At 45.4% G+C, this 16645-nt stretch overlaps 3 protein-coding genes across 3 annotated transcripts; all 3 read right to left on the bottom strand.

Moving 5' to 3' along the window:
• Positions 1 to 988: 988 nt before the first annotated feature.
• LOC124700334 (BTB/POZ and MATH domain-containing protein 1-like) lies at positions 989 to 2131 on the bottom strand. The gene is made up of 2 exons (XM_047232484.1): positions 1917 to 2131; positions 989 to 1853 (listed from the first exon to the last, which is right to left on the bottom strand). Exons 1-2 carry the CDS (start codon positions 2129 to 2131, stop codon positions 989 to 991), a joined length of 1080 nt encoding a protein of 359 aa, XP_047088440.1.
• An 11715-nt stretch (positions 2132 to 13846) lies between these two features.
• LOC124700346 (BTB/POZ and MATH domain-containing protein 1-like) lies at positions 13847 to 14580 on the bottom strand. Its single transcript, XM_047232492.1, has one exon. It carries the CDS (start codon positions 14483 to 14485, stop codon positions 13895 to 13897), a length of 591 nt encoding a protein of 196 aa, XP_047088448.1. The 5' UTR covers positions 14486 to 14580; the 3' UTR covers positions 13847 to 13894.
• A 113-nt stretch (positions 14581 to 14693) lies between these two features.
• LOC124663743 lies at positions 14694 to 15438 on the bottom strand. The gene is made up of 2 exons (XM_047201417.1): positions 15381 to 15438; positions 14694 to 15258 (listed from the first exon to the last, which is right to left on the bottom strand). Exon 2 carries the CDS (start codon positions 15210 to 15212, stop codon positions 14694 to 14696), a length of 519 nt encoding a protein of 172 aa, XP_047057373.1. The 5' UTR covers positions 15213 to 15258; positions 15381 to 15438.
• Between the last annotated feature and the right edge of the window lie 1207 nt (positions 15439 to 16645).

The following is a 16645-nucleotide window of genomic DNA, read 5'->3' as shown; positions in this document are numbered from 1 at the left end:
TTAGGCCGTGCATCAACAGTGAATCAACCAAGCAGCGTCTTTGGATTCGCTGTATCATAGCATGGTACCAACCATGGGTCACAAAGCAGCCTCCATAAACCACCACGCAACACATCAGGTAATTCAGCTTCACAATCAATTGATTGTCTATGTAGTGGCTGGAGCTGCTCCTTGCTGCACACATGGAGGACGGGGTGCAGCAGCACGTGCCCTGGCGGGATGCGGGACGACCTCACATTTGGTCTAAGAAAAATTGCATTACAGTACCATCACTCCATGTAATTTTGGCAATTTTGTCTACCAAAAATCAAATAGCATACTTACTTTTGATGTTGGATTGACTATATACCAAGCTTCAGTTACAGTTGCTTGAGTTATGAGACGGGAAATATTTCCACACTTCCTATTTATTTCAAGATATGTTCATGACAGCTCCATAGCTTGTAGTCCAATTTCAATTAAGGAAATGTAAAAAAAAATAAGCTACTAAGTTCAGCTTTTTCATCCCCTTGCTAGATAGGTCTGGGCTTTCATTCTTCACATGCTTTTCCCAAAATTTGATGGCAAGGTGTTTGGAACTAAACTGTACATCGTGTCAGTGATGTGTGGATGCCGCAGAGCAAATAATGTGTGCAAACTCTGAAGCAACCTACTCTTCCAATTTGCGTACCAAGATAGAATATATTTCCAACCTCTCCACAAAGACATTTATAATAACCTTTTGACAGTATCCTCTATGTTGCTCGTAGCACCTTATCTTTTGGTTGAAGGGATTAAATCTCTGATTTCAATAACGGAACAAAGCCTACACCTGTCATAGAGGTTGAAAGGAAAATGATAAGCTCATACTACTAGCTAGCACATATAGATGGCCATGGCCATCTCTTTTTAGAGAAGGACACACGTTTCTACTAGCTAGAGAATATCGAGCAGAAATATAGAAACTAAAATCATCCTCAAATCTTGGAACTCTGCTACCAACTACGCCTCAACACTTTCTCCCATGTGCGGACTTGAGAAGATCGGCCAGCACTAGAGGGCAGCTTGCCGCCAGGTGTTTATACCCCTCCGTCAAAAGAACAGCATCTAGAATCGCCGGACTGCTGAGGATGAACTCAACACACTTACCCTTGAGCTGCAAACAATTGTGCTGCTCAGCTAACGCCAGAGTTGTCGCTGCCGTGTCGACGGCGACGACACGAGAGAGCTTGGCCTCGCAGATCAGCTTGAGCCTGTCGAGGCCGTACCTGTCAGCGGCAGCAAGGAGATGCTGAGACATCACAGTTGACTCCTCCTGCTCCTTTTCCAGTTCAGGGACCGTGTCTGTGTAGATGAAATGAAGCAGAGTCTTGAACACGGTCGCCTCCATGTCCTCGATCTCCACGCTCTGCGAGGTCTTCTCCTTCATATCTCCAAAGAATTCCACCATGAAGACAGGAGACCTTGCAGAGAGTATGAGCTTGTGCGCCGCAAAAGATTCGCCAGACACGATAAACGTGACATCCGCTCCGGTCCCGCTCTGCAGGAGCTCACCGAAGTGCAGGTGCAGGTTGGTGGATGGTGGAACGATCGCTTCTTTAGCTGGGAATGGAATAGTCGGTACCGGCAACTCCCTCAGAACCGTGACGCTGCATTCCACAGACAACGAATCGCCCCTGAGATAACCCGACGCTGCCAGATCTCGTGTTTCGATGAGCAGGATTGCTTCCGTGCAAGAATTGCAGCTCCCGAAGTACGTTGACACGCTCTTCTCTTCAGATGGTTCGAGTAGGCCTCTCGGGTCCACCAGCCGGCAGCCCAGAGCTGCCCTCACCCCGGGTTTGCCGACGATGACGAGCTTCAGCGCAAGCCACCTTGCGTCGTAGCCCCAGTCAATTTTTTCACGAACAGATAATGGCTTGGAAGACTTGCGGAACAGAGGCTCGCCGTAGCCGGCCCCGAATATCACCGTCGCAGGATACATGCGTACCTCCCATTCGTGCCCACCGACGTTCCATCTGGATTCGATGAAACCGTCGTCCCTGTAGCCCTTCTTCGCAGTGCACATGGACTTGCACGCGTTGTAGCCGTCGATCTTGAGCACCTGCACCTCGCGCGCGGCACTGGTGAGGTTTGTGCTGGCATTCGCCATGGCGAGAAGGCTGGTACGTAGTGGAAACTGTGGGAAGATGGGACGCTGGCCACGTTAGCCACGAGCGAACGGCTGGCGTTTGCTTTGTGGTGGTCTACGGATACACTTTATACTAGGCGCCTGGAATGTGAAACGGCTACCGCTAGAAGATGAATCAATGCAGAATGCCAACAATCACCGCTCGCAACGGCGATTAATTAGTCGTGAATCTGTGTAGCGCTGCAATTGATAGGCCAGGTGTGGTCGTTGCCTGTTCGTATTCTGCACCGATTGATCTCTCTCTATGTCGTTGGTTCCAATTTCCATGCCTGCGTAACCGAGCAGTCATCACTTTCCAAAGTGACATTTTAGAGCACTTTATTTTGAAAAGATTTATCGGTATTATTTTCTTTTCCATGTTCACATTGACATATTTACATACGGTCTTATAAATATAGAGCAGTGAAATAATGCTTTTATACCAGTTATTTTAAAGGGATTTCTATTTTCGTGCCTCTGGTTCGTTAGTTGTACTCAGTTTTCCCCAGTCCCTTAGTTTTTCCTCAGTTTTCCCCTCCTCTAGTTTAAAACACGCACAAGTGCTGGAACGGCCGGTAGCCGTCGGGTCAGAGGCCTTGACCGTTAGTCTGACCGGGTGGGGCCGCACAGGGGCAGCTCCTCCCTGACCGTCTCGTGCTGACGGGTAGGGTCAGGAGACACGTCGGAGCAGCCATCCATCTATCGCTGACGTGTGGGCCGTTTTATTTCATGATTTTATACGCGGTGCTGCCAATGACAAATGGGGCCGCTCTATAGGGCTGCCGCAGCCAATGACCAGTGGGGTCGTCTATTTTTCAGCAAAAGACATATATTGCCGCTCTGTGGGGCTGCCGCAGCCAATGACCAGTGGGGTCGTCTATTTATTTAGAGAAACTCATATATTGCCGCTCTGTGGGGCCTCCGCAGCCAATGACCAGTGGGGTCGTCTATTTTTCAGGAAAAGACATATATTGCCGCTCTGTGGGGCTGCCGCAGCCAATGACCGAGTGGGATCGTCTATTTATTTAGAGAAAATCATATATTGCCGCTCCGTGGGGCCTCCGCAGCCAATGACCAGTGGGGTCGTCTATTTTTCAGGAAAAGACACATATTGTCGCTCTGTGTGGCTGCCGCAGCCAATGACCAGTGGGATCGTCTACTTATTTAGAGAGAAAAAATCATATATTGCCGCTCTGTGGGGCCTGCGCAGCCAATGACCAGTGGGTCGTCTATTTTTCAGGAAAACTCACATATTGCCGCTCTGATATATGTCTTTAGAGAATATCATAGAGAGAAGCAACAAGTTCGCTAATTAATTATTCTTAAGCTAGACCGGAGAACCGCTGGCAGCTCGTTCCCCACCGTCGGACGGAGCAGCCATCGCCGGCGCCTCGTCGCGCCGCCGACTCTGTCCCCCGGCGGCGTCGGACGAACTGCGGCGCTGCACGTCAACCACGGGTCCAGCACTTGTTTCGTCCGCACGCATTGTACCCACCGCAGGAAAGTCCGCCGCAAGCAGATCCGCCGCCCACGACGACCGGGATTTGTTCCGCGCACCAATTGGTATAGCTTGGTAAGACCTCCGCTTCTGCCTCCCCTGCCCCCTAATCGATTCGGTTCCCGTAATTTATTGGAGTTTGCAGGTACGAAATAGTCCTCAATGTCTGGTCGTAGCGGGTACACCGGCGAGGGTGGGGATTCGATCATGTCGTGGCCACGTTCTACTTCTCCTACCTCGTCGGAAGTGCAGGTATCTAGCTTCAGCTCTCTGTACTACCGTTGAATTTGAAGTTCCGCCATGGCCTGTTGGGGTGATTTCAGTTGTTCTTTTTTCCATTATTGTTACAGTTAGCCAGGCAAGCCGATGATCCATGGTACATTGCATACCAAGATGAATCAACCCGGTGGTGTAGCCGAGAGGATGGATTTGGAGGAGAAGGTGGCCAATTTAGGTGATGAATTGGCCCGTAAAAACCTGATGATATTCGAGCTGAAGCGTATTGTGGAGGAAGAAAAGAAGAATTCAGAGCATATTCGCAAGGAGAAGTTGAGAGTTGAGACAGATCTTGCCGTATTTGATCAAGTGGTAGAAAATCTAGAACATGAACTTAAAGTGATGGGAGAGGAGAAAAGTAGATTCATTTGTGCAGTTTTATTAGGTGTCATCCGTGTCCTAGCAGTTATGTGGTTCTGGTAGACGATTTAGTATAGAATTGTTATTCAGTAAATGGCTCTAACTACTGTATTTTGTTGTGGCTCTAAGCACTGTATTTTGGTGTACAATTTCCTACTTGTGCTAAGTAATGTGCACGATAATTTTAGAATACATGAACATTTTATAAAAGTGAAGGGATCCCAAAAGTGAAAGCATGTACCAGCCTCCGGATAAAATACATATCAATATCTTCCCAATCAAGTTGGGATAGAATTCAAATCGTACATATGGATGTACATGGACACATCAAGAACGTGGAGAAGCTTTTTTTGAGACGGAGGTAGTAGTTCGAACAATTTTATCCCATTTGGAAATTGAAAAATACAAATTTATCATAATTTATCCCAATTTGCGGCGTCGAACACGGTCATCTGCGCCATCAAACGTTGAAGCGATGTTATCGGCGATGGCTTCAATGTTCGTGGCATCGATGACCGGTGTCGGAACCGCCGCTGTCTTGGTGTACTTCATCAGCGACGGATCTGCGGAGGGCTGGATCGGCGGCTTTGCAGCGCGGTTGTAGACGATGGCTTCAATCGTCTTGGCATCGATTCGCACTCTCGGCACCGGAAGTGAGACATCAACGAGGCTCCGACATTGAAGGCTGGGTCTGCGCGCGTCGAAGCGATGTTGTAGGCGATGGCTTCAATGTTCGTGGCATCGATGACCACTGTCGGCACGGCCGCCGTCTTGGTGTTCTTCATCATTCAACAGATCTGAGAATAGAATCCTCACCGGTTGGAGACAGAGAGAGACAGATAGAGACATTTCAACTATTTCTGACGGTTAGATCCTCACCGGCACTCTTAGATCCACGGCGCACGCACGGTTAGATCCGCACGGCCGCACGCCGCCGCACGCACGGTTAGATCCGCGCGGCCGCACGCCGCCGCACGCACGGTTAGATCCGCGCCGCCGCACGCCGCCGCACGCACGGTTAGATCCGCGCCGCCGCGACCGCCGTAGTAAGAGAGGAAATACGAGAGAGGAGGATGCGACTGGAATATGCAACTGCCAGGGTTGGTAGGTATGTGCTCTGCTCTTGTCTCCGTATGCGTCCATCATGGTAGAGAGAGAGATACAGGCCGTCCGATCATAAATGATCGAACGGTGCAAGCGTTCGTTGAGCTTTCAACTAACCAAGATCCGTGTGACATACATCTCGACCAATCGGATATCGGCCGGTGAGTACAAGTTAGGAAAAGCTGAGTAGAACTAAGAGGGAGAAAAGTGAGGAAATGTTTATCGGAAGGGCAAAGCGAGTATGGTTGAGTAAAACAAGTGGGCCCGGAGGAGGAAAGCTGAGTAACACTAAGTAAAACAGGGGCACCCAAATAATAAACGGACTAAGGGAAATTGAAGCTTTTGGCATAAAAATTGTAAAATTGTGTTATTTGAACAATATATTACATTTTGGCCGACTAGATATTGTTTGCAACTCAAAGATACACAAGTGTGACGAATTTGGACTCATTTGGACAAAGTTTGTAAGCATAGTGGGTATTTGGGAGGTGTATTGAGCGAGAAAGCCCTGCATCTTCATATCTAGTAGCTCATGGACTAGGAAGTGGTTTTGAAGCTTTTGGCATAAAAACTTCATATCTCTATATTTCCTTTTCCATTATTATTTCTCTAGGTTGTAGGTAACATAACAAGGCTCCATGGGAAGGTTCCACCATGTTTTGAATTATTTTGAATTGAACCCTAAAACACTAAAACCCTAAAACCCTAAAATGATAAATGTGGCTTAAATGTGGCATACAAATTGTTCATACAAATTCAAATTGTTGAACACAAAGGGATCCCCAATACAAAGGGAACCACAATACAAATTGTTCATACAAATTCAAATTGTTCAACGAAAAGGCATCCCCAATACAAATTGTTCAACACAAAGGGATCGCCAATACAAAGGGAACCCCAATACAAATTGTTCGGACAAATTCAAATTAGTTGTTCAGAATAAAATCTTTCTCTTGCTCCTGGTGTGACTCGCCGGGGCCACCACCTTACTCCGGGTAACCCTAACGGGGATATTACCGGTGTCTACCTTCCTTTTGCCCTCTTTCTTGTTCTTCTTCTTCTGCAAAGCTTGTGCTTTTTCTTCTGCCATGTACTCTTCGAAGTTAGCTTGTATCATGGCCTTACCACTTTCGTGGCATTCTCGACTATCTTGTTCCCTCTCCTCTAGACTCATCGGTTGAAGCCATTCTATATCCATCTGTTCCCTCGGCTCTCCATCCAATGGTTCAAGCAGCTCTACATCCATCTGTTCCCCCCGCTCTCGATCCATCGGTTCAATCTCCTCATGTTGAACTGCTGCTTCAATCTCCTCTGCATTTGCTTGCTTCAATCTCCTCATGTTGAGCTGCTTGCTTCAATCTCCTCTGCATTTGCTGCTTCAATCACCTCATGTTGAACTGCTGCTTCAATCTCAAGTTGAATTGCTGCTTCATTCTCCTCTCCATTTTCTGCTCCCACCTGATCTTCCATTCCAAAAGCTGGGTCAACTCCATTTTTACAAAGCCTAGCAATGTGTCCAGGGATTCCACAACGTTTGCACTTACGTTTTCGAATCGGTGCACCACCCTCTGCACTAGCTCGATCCTATTCTTCCTCGGCCTACCTGCCGGTCTAGTCAATCTTGGAGAGTACGGTTTGAAGCCTGGATCGACTTTCATCCATTGGTCTTTTCCCAACAAGGTAGGAACATTCATAGCATATGCAGCCCTAAATTTGGCAACGGAGAAATACTCGACACATGCTGATCAACTTCACCATCTTCACCCCCTATAACACTCATGAAAAACAATGCGTGTATGCGGGGTATCCCACGGATCTGCCATCCCCTACAATGGCATGTCCTATCAACCAAACTCCTTTGGATACCTTCACTTGCTGTTTTCTTTGTCGGTGTAGGTTACCTCAGCCTCCATTCCTTTTCGACGCCTTTGCATCCTCAATTGTTTTGCCCTGGCATGCAAAGACTTAATCAAAGATGGGAGCATGAGATGGCCAACATAATTTGTGGATGCAATTCTTTGACGCAGATCGATCTTTATCATGATCATCTGCCTAATCTTATCAAATATTTGCCACAGCATAAGCCGTTTCAATGACTTGACCCTTGAATTGAAACTCTCCGCAAGGTTACTTGTTACATAGTCTACCTTGCAAATTTCATTGAATTGGCTTCTTGACCACACCCTACCATGATGTTCATCCAAGTACTCCTTCACCCCAGGTTTTTGTTTATACAACACATCCAAATGAAACAGATGCTTCCTAGAGCTGCATGTGTATGAAGCTGGCCATAGGTTGTCGGTAAAAACTTTACCCTTGAATTTCTTTGTAAAATTCTGTACCAAGTGTCGCATACATTCCCTATGCTCCACTCCGGGGAATCTCGCTTCTACCGCGATCTCCGAACCTTTGCAAGCGTACGTGTGGATAACAAGTCCTGGTGGATGGCCTATAAGGTCGCGCAAATTCTGCAGAAACCAAGTCCAACTTTCCTGTGACTCAACCTCCAAAACCCCATAAGCAACGGGGAACATCCAATTATGTCCATCAAGCTACGGTAGCGAGCAACTAGCTGTCCTTTAAACCTGCTATGAAGAGCTGATGCATCCACGGCCAAATAAGGCCTTCAACCGATCCAAAAGCCTTTCCGGCACGCTTTGAAACAAACAAAAGCCCTTCTAAAACATTCCTTGTGCATTACCTTCCCGCTTTTCAATTTGTAGGGAGCTGTATGCTTGTCTATCGCTACAACACTTGCTGGACTAGCCATCTCCACTTCAGCTTTGAAAGTGTAAAGCAACGAAAGCTTTCATTCCATGGACCATTGATCTTGTCAAGAGCCATTTCCTTTGCATAGAACATCCTCATGTAAGGTACTTCCATTTTATACTTCTCAACCACCTTTTTTACGAGTCTTTGTTGGACCAAGTGAAGGATTTTCTCTCAGCCAATCTAGGATTACATCTGCCAACCACCTAGTCTTCGCTAGCTTTGTTTTCAGCTCTGGCTCTCCCCCTAGAGGTGGACACCTATGGATCTCCTTATTCTTCTTTATCTGAAACATAATGATAAGGGATGTCAGTAATAGATAACAAATTTTACACCGTGATCTAAATACACAACTGGTTGGCGTAGTACACGAACCAAGCTGCTACGCGCATTGTGGATGCATGCAGCCTAAACTTACACCTTAGGTATGGGCATTTAATTGTGAACCTACCTGGCTCACTTTTAATAACCTCAAAATTATTCTTAGTGAGAATGTGATATGTAGTAATTGCATTACGGCAGTCCATCATCGTTTGAAACACGGTGCCTTCTACAAGCTGGGGTTTCTCCCTGTTCCACTCAATTGTTGGCAAGTCTTCACCTTCGTAATCGGCTAAAACGAGGCTGTCATCATTCTCATTCTTCTCTTCATCATCAGTGTCATCAAATCTGGCACCAAAAGCCATATCTTCCATGTATTGATCCTCCATTGCACGCTTCTCGCATCGATCTACCAATTCAGGAAACATCAACTCATCCTCATCATCTTGAGGAGGCTGATCCTCAATGTCTGCATCGTCCTCCACATCGACCGTACGAACGATCTGGCTACCACTAGCACTGGGGACAGATGGTGCTGCTTGTGGACCTACAAGGAGCGCCACGGCGCACACTATTAGCAGAGGCAGCAGCAGTAGAGAGACATGATGCCCGACCACCTGATGATGCCCCAGCACCAGATGATGCCTGGCCCCTGTCCACATGGATACGAATTTTACCGAACCGGCAAGAAGCATTCAAAGCAAAAAGAAATCCCAGATCGTCTTCGGAAATTAGTGGAACAAATCTTCCCTCCGAGCTGTTGAAATATTCGAAATGAACTGCATCGAGAGAGCTCCAGGTGTAGTTATCGTAGATGTTAGCTTTGAAATCCGTTAACGAGATGGTGGTTTCAACCACCGCAGGGAAGTTAAACCCGGTCTTACGGCGTTTAGAATCACGCGTAAAGCTAGAATCCAGCCTAACCACCAGCCGAAAAGCCAGCGCTGGATCCATCCTATTCGAAAAGCAACGCGATTAGTTGAGCAACAACGATTGGCGCTCAAAAACTGCCTACTTGTTAATTCACATGGGATAGGCAGACGATGCTTACCCAGATGGAATCCATGCGTTAGATCCCTCCGATTCCCAATCTTCTCCACGGCTGGCGGGAATAGTCTGCACACCAGACGGAATTACAAAGAGGACAGGGGTAGATCCAGATCTGGTGGAGGCGGAGCCCGAGGGTGGTGGTGGGGGCGGGGCCGGCTCGGCGGCGGACGACGCCATAAGGTAGGTGGGCAGGATGGCGTGGCGGCGGAGGGGCGGTGTGTGAGCTCCTCCAGTCTCGGACGGAGGGAAAGCTTTGGGTCAGCTCTTCCAGTCAATAGTCAACACATTTCGAAAGCAACGGTCAAGTCAAAACCACCGCGGCTCCCTAGCCGTCACCGGTAACGGAAGGCCTCTGAACAGACGGCAACCCTCCCGTCCGAGCCTCTGAAAGGGGTTTCAAACTAGAGGGAGGGGAAAACTGAGGAAAAGTTAAGAGGCTGGGGAAAACTGAGTACAACTAACGAACCAGGGGCACGAAACTAGAAATCCCTATTTTAAAATGAGGTATTTTTTATATGTTTTAATAAATCTATGTGTTATCCTTGCTCTTCAACCTAGTGTAGTAAAATTACTCTCCCATGTTTCTATGGTATGTTACATGGCTATGTCTGATGGGAGGACGTAATTCTGACATCTCACTCAATCAACCCAGTATTGTCAATTTGCTCCTTGATTGAAATAATGCATTTCCGTAAGCTAACTCAAGCAAACAATGCGCACGTGCTAGCCATTGATCTTCCTATCCATCTGATTGGTGCACACTGAATATGAAGTGCTAGCGACATCGTTCAACAGGCTAGGTACGTATATACAAGCAAATTGACGGTCGCCTAGCTATATAAACAAAAAGATTTGAGCAGAATCGCCAACCGCTTGGCTAAGTACGTACAAAGGCGATAGAACAACATATATACCGCCGGCCTGTGTGCACCCCAGTCGCATGGAGATAGCGGTTTAATACTTTGATTAGATTCTTGATACCGTTCTATGACATCTACCACACTCCGGATGCCTATGGTGTAGAATGTGGTGACCCGGCATACCACTGCATGGTGTAGTATGTCGGGTCACCACAGTTGGTATCAGAGCAAATGTTTTGACCCTAGGATTAAAATCCTTTAAAGGAGATCTATAGGTTAATTTTTGGTAGTATCTATAGGAAGTTGTCTTAGCTAAACCAATACTTCTTATGACTTGAGATGGATATTCACTTGAGAATAATCCTGACACACTTGAGTCAATCTTTCTTACCTATCTTTCCTAAGTGAAATTAGTTAGTTAATCCCAAACATGTAGCACACCATTAAGTCCTTAAAACCATAGATGAGTAGATCACAATTGGTATACAATACATGGTAGTCCAAAAAGAGGATACAACCATAAGGAAGATATCCTATTGGAAGATGTGTACCAACACATGTTATGGTTAAGTAAGAGTTATCCAGACTTGCAATTAGGAGTAATATCAAGTAATGAAGATATGTATATCAGGAAGATATCCTACTAGAAAATGTATACCAAAAGAAGTAATGGGTAAGTAAAAATTTATCCAAGCTTATGAAACAATTGATAGTAAGTAATAAAAATAAGTTATATGAGGTAGTATAGACCATGATGAGTCAATCATGGGAGGTAAGGAAGAGAGATAGGAATAAAATATGTATATTTACATGGTAGAGTTGCTAATCATATATGATTCACTTAAGAGTCATTAGGTGATGGATTAGAATATCATAGATACTTAGGTAGACTACAATAAGAAGTCAGGTATTCACCAATAGTGCAAGAATTATGTTCCAAAACGATGGGAACTGTGTCAAGTACATTAGGACCATAGTCACATGGTAGAAACACTTGAAAGCATAGGAGCTATATCCTAATAGTTATGTGTTTAGAATAGCCATGTTAGAACCCATAGATATCATGTGAAGTAGTCCTCAACAAAATGGAAGCTAAGTTAGTACTTCCAAAGGAAATTAGGTCAAACATAAACATTCCAAGATCACTCTATTTCAAGTTTATCTTATTGCAATTGTGCAATTAGGGTAAATGTTGAGACAACTATTAGTATGCCATATATACGTGCTAAATATCACGATATAAACCTGCACTATGTGGTGTTATATACTACAAATCTCAGCCTGATGTTTAGAGATGTCTTACTCAACTATTATATTTAGGCTTAAGATGGTGTGTATTATAAGCACAGAGCTGAATCTTCTTGGATTTTATTGGATTTTTATTGTTTGACTAGAGTTTAACTTTGATATGCAAGTGCATGTTGCAATATCAAGTTCTTACTTGATGTTATAGATCTAGAGGGTAATGGTATTCATGTGAGAATGTGACAAATTCTGAAGATTTTGAAGATAAGAGGAAGGTTCATCAAAAAAGGAAGCAAGATTGTGGGAAGTAACCATAATACTCTGAAGGAAGTACCAATCAAAACTCATGCTTCACCTCAACAAAGGCGTACTTTAGTACGAAAGAAGCATGAAGGTGAGAAATATGGGGATTATGGAAAAGTAGAAGAAGAACCATAGTCATTATTGAAGAGGGAATGCATGGGAAATCACTTAGGATACTATATTCATAGTGTCAGCTAGTAGTTTTCTTGCAAAATAAACCCTGAAGGAAGGAAGATGATATATGAAATCATAGCGGATATAAGAAGACCGCAGTTGGTATAGGATCAATACTGGGAGATAAAGTAGAAGATGTCATTTCCAGTTGATTAAAACCTATAAAAGAGTACACTTTTGGTTATCTAATAGCCACAACTGTTATCAAGTAGTCCATAATTGGATTATTTGTAACAAGAAGTTGTGAACAAATAAAATCTTGTCAGCCAAATAGCTATGACCAATAAACATTTAGTCGAAGGATTCACGTTGGATATCCACAATTGTGTGGATACACCACAAAGACAATCTTTGTACACGGTGAGATTCATTCAAGTGTTGTTATCAAACACACAAAACACAGAGTATAGACTTTGCTCTTTCAAATAGAGTTGTAGATGTGCTACGTCTAGTACGGTTGGCACGGTTGGCACGCCGTAATCCTTTAGAACTCCATCCATAGTACAATATGTAAATAGATTTCGGATCATATTCAACATGGAGGGTTCTCTACATGGATGCACGGTTGGAGGCTCTGGACCGGTTGATCTTGAAGATGGAGCAAATAAGAGGAGAACTACTAAGGATCACTGGGAGCCGCCTTGAGTGGATAGTCGCTACAGCTTTTAGTAGCTTATGCTATTTTGTTTCCCATTCTTGGCCGTTGGCCTGTAGTAGCTTATGCTGTTGTTCTTCTATGCATTCTGAACTACTCTGTGAACATGGTTAGGGTTATGGAAGGGGCCGGGGAAAAACTGAAGCAAAAGCCTATTCTTAAATACTTACAACTTCTTCCAATGCATGACGACCGTGATTTCTTAAGAATAATATTGTTTTTCGAAAAAAGAATAATGTTGTAACCTGTGTGTGTGCAACCAACAAAAGTACCTCTGTTTTCCGTAGCATAAGTTATGTTCCTGAATTTCTTTGACTTTCAAGAAATCTGTAGGCCTTGCCCACATCCACATGGACCTGATCACGAAAATACCAACCTGCACAGGCTCAGAGGAACATAGAAGGAAATGCACCATCCAGAATTGCTAGATCCCTTCAATCTACACAGAAATATATGAACTCGGTTTCATTCCGACAAGTAATATATTGTTGCAGAGCAATCTGCAAATAAAATCAACACCCATGAATCAGGATGTTGTGGAAAACATACAAAACAAACACCAAAACGTTCAGGTGTTGGCTCTTGGCCTATATAATCGATACCTGGCACATAACATAATTACATCAATACAAGGCATTTGTTTTTTTAAGGGACATTGTTAGATCGAATTTTCTTTTGTTATTCCCAAATGTGATGATAAGGTGAGAAACCCCAGCATACACAGACTGAAGAACAACCACTATTATATGGTTGTAGCTCAGATAATCTTGTCTGCGCACACTCATCTATCGGATTGTCAATGCTTGCCATCGGCGAGCACAAATTCACAACAAACCATTTAGCACAAAATTACATATCAAAGTGAAATGGAAATACAAGCAAAGTAGTTGCCCACAAAATATACAGATGTACATAGAAGTACTCCTAAATTTTATTGAAAGACAGGCATATAGCATGCTCAAACAGATACAATACCATGCACAATCAGCTGTTGGCCCCGAAGCACCAAGATATGTTTCAACTTCTTCTCCCACGTGCAACCTTGAAAAGGTCATTTCTGGCAAGCTCAAACAGATACAATACAATACCATGCAACATCAACTCTTGGTCCCAAATCACTAAGATACACTTCAACTTCTTCTCTCACGCGCAGCCTTGAAAAGTTCAATCACGACCAGAGGGCAGCTTGCCTCTAGGTGCTTATACTCCTCGGTTCGCAACACCATATCCAGAGTGGCAGAAGTTCTAATAATAAACTGAACACACCTCTCCTTGAGCTCTGGGCAGTTATGCTGCTCGGCTAAAGCTAAAGTTGTGGCTGCTGTAAACACATCGATGCCACCAGAGAGCTCACCGACACAAATGAGCTTGAGCCTGTCCAGTCCATACCTGTCAGCAGCAGCAAGTAGATGCTGAGCCATCACCGTCACCGCCGCCTCCTTCTCTCTAAAACAACCCAACCTTATAATATCCTTTCTATCCTTTCTTTCCTTTTCCGCTTGTATATAGCCATCTACCATCCCCAAACTAATCCCCTTAATCCCGAACTCCGTGTCAGCGTAGATGGCCTTCTCATCCGCCGCGTCCTCCTGCTGTTCGAATTCTGGCACAGTGTCGGTGTAGATGAAATGCAGTAACGCCCTGAATACCGCAGCCTCCATGTCCTGAATCTCCACACTTGGCGAGCACTTCTCGTTCATGTCTCCAAAGAACTCGGCCATAAACACAGGAGACCTTGCGGCGAGTATGAGCTTGTGCGCAGCAAAAGACTCACCGTCCACGAGAAACGTGACGTCTGCTCCCGTCTCGCTCTGGAGGAGTTTTTTTTTTCCAAACGACCCACGTGGGATCGAATTTTCATTACCATGGAGATAACGAAAATACAAGTCAGTTTCCAAAAGGAAGGGGGGGGGGGATCGCCGCCTAATGCTAACGTTCAGGGCTCTGGAGGAGTTGAGCGAAATGCTGATGCAAGTTAGACGACGGTAGATGCAGTTCTTTGAACGAGGCTGCTGGGATATCCGGTAGTTCCTTGAAAACCTCAATGATGCATTGCACACTAAAAGAATCATCGTCATCATCGATATAGCCCTCTCCGGTTAGCGCAATTTTTGCTGAGCTATCTTGGGGCTTCCTGAATATTATTGTATCATGACGTTCATTGCATAGCACTCGCCTCGGACCAACCAAGCCACAGCGTAGAGTAGTCCTCACGGCGCGCCCCCGGGGTTCACTAAGAAAGATAAGACGCACTCCAACGAACCAGTCCAAACCCGTGGAATTCAGGACGCTTGGATATACACGGATTTCCCACTCGTACCCGTCGAAAATCCACTTGTATTTGAAGTAATCGTCACTGCTCATGTCATGGATCATGCTGTACCCCTCGATCTTGAGCAGCCTCAGCGAGCGCACGACTTCTGTGAGGTTTGCGCCGGCAATTTCCATGGGGAAGGCCGGAGAGTCAGAATCGAAGTTTCTTCTATGCGTGACACTGTGACAGATAAAAAAAAAATCGAAATGGTTGAGATCAAATGTTCCTCCGTAGGAAGTAATGATTCTCGATTAACAAATTTTAGACAGGTGATGAGAAAGGACGAGGACAGGACGACTCACCGCGCCACGGGAGCAGAAGCCGTCCGCTCGCGACGTGCTTCTTTTGAGCGCACCACGGGAGCGGTCAGCGGGGCCTTGCTTCCGCGTCGCACCGATAGAGGAGACGACGGTAACAAGGCGGGTCGGGTGGTGTCCCGCCGGCTGGATCAATCCGGCCAGATCGGTGTGCTTCAGCGGCCGGATTAAGGCGCCGACGAGCCAGACCCGCTCTGCCTAGTGGAGAGAGGCGGCGAGGGAGGGGCATGGAGTAGAGGCGATGTGTGGGGGGGAGTAGAAGATTGCTCACCCGGCAAAAAGAAGAAGACTGTGCCGGCGGCTGGCGTTGACTGTGGGGAGACCGGGAGAAGTGGAAGGTGACTCAAACGATTCACTCAGCTCCACTTGAAAAGAGAAAATGTGAAAATAAAGATACATTTACCAAAGATGTTCTCTACCAAGAAAGGGAAAATCCCCCGCCTTTTGACCTAACTTTTTAAACTTTTTATATTTTGTGTGCTTATCTTTAGGATTTGCGGCTTTTTTTTTATCTTCACAAGCTTCGTTCGTCTGAATCGATCCCCCGTGAGTAGCGACTAATGGCTTCGTGGTGCTCGGTCGGGGCCGACACAAATGATTGAAGCGTCATTAACGACGACGAGACTGGACCGAGAACTTGACGAGGCTGATGATGGCGCCGACAATGGTGAGGGAGAAATTTAGGGGTTAACGGGTAGGGGTGACAAGCCGACACATGAGAAAAACTTAGGGGGAAGGGTGCTATGCCGGCCTAAGATATGTCGCCCTCTAGACCTATAGATATGGAGGGATGCAACAAACCAACGGTGGTGCGGAGTGTGACATGGCGGGTGAGTGGGGTGGCAGTACCGGCGCGACGACGCCCTAGCAAGGGAAACAGCTTGTTTTGGCTAGTGTCAGTCATCAACGAGCCCGTGTGGTATCATGATGACATGGACCCAATAAAAATTAGGACTAAAAATAACCGAGTGCCACATTATTAGACAGATAGTCTAGACAACCATAACTTTTTGGTTCTAGGGTACTACGCCTCTCCTGATAATCGAGGATCGCAAAAAGAACATTCAAATCATATCGAGCATATACAGAGAGAAAATCGAGGATCGCAACACAAACATTCAAATCACCACACTAGACATGAAGGAGATATGCCCTAGAGGCAATAATAAAGTGGTTATTATTTATATCTTTATGTTTATGATAAATGTTTATATATCATGCTATAATTGTATTAACCGAAACATTAGTAC

Source organism: Lolium rigidum, chromosome 1 (assembly GCF_022539505.1).
Source record: "Lolium rigidum isolate FL_2022 chromosome 1, APGP_CSIRO_Lrig_0.1, whole genome shotgun sequence".
NCBI classification, from domain to species: domain Eukaryota; kingdom Viridiplantae; phylum Streptophyta; class Magnoliopsida; order Poales; family Poaceae; genus Lolium; species Lolium rigidum.
Note: the sequence above shows the minus strand (reverse complement) of the source record. Positions and strands in the feature narration are given on the sequence as shown.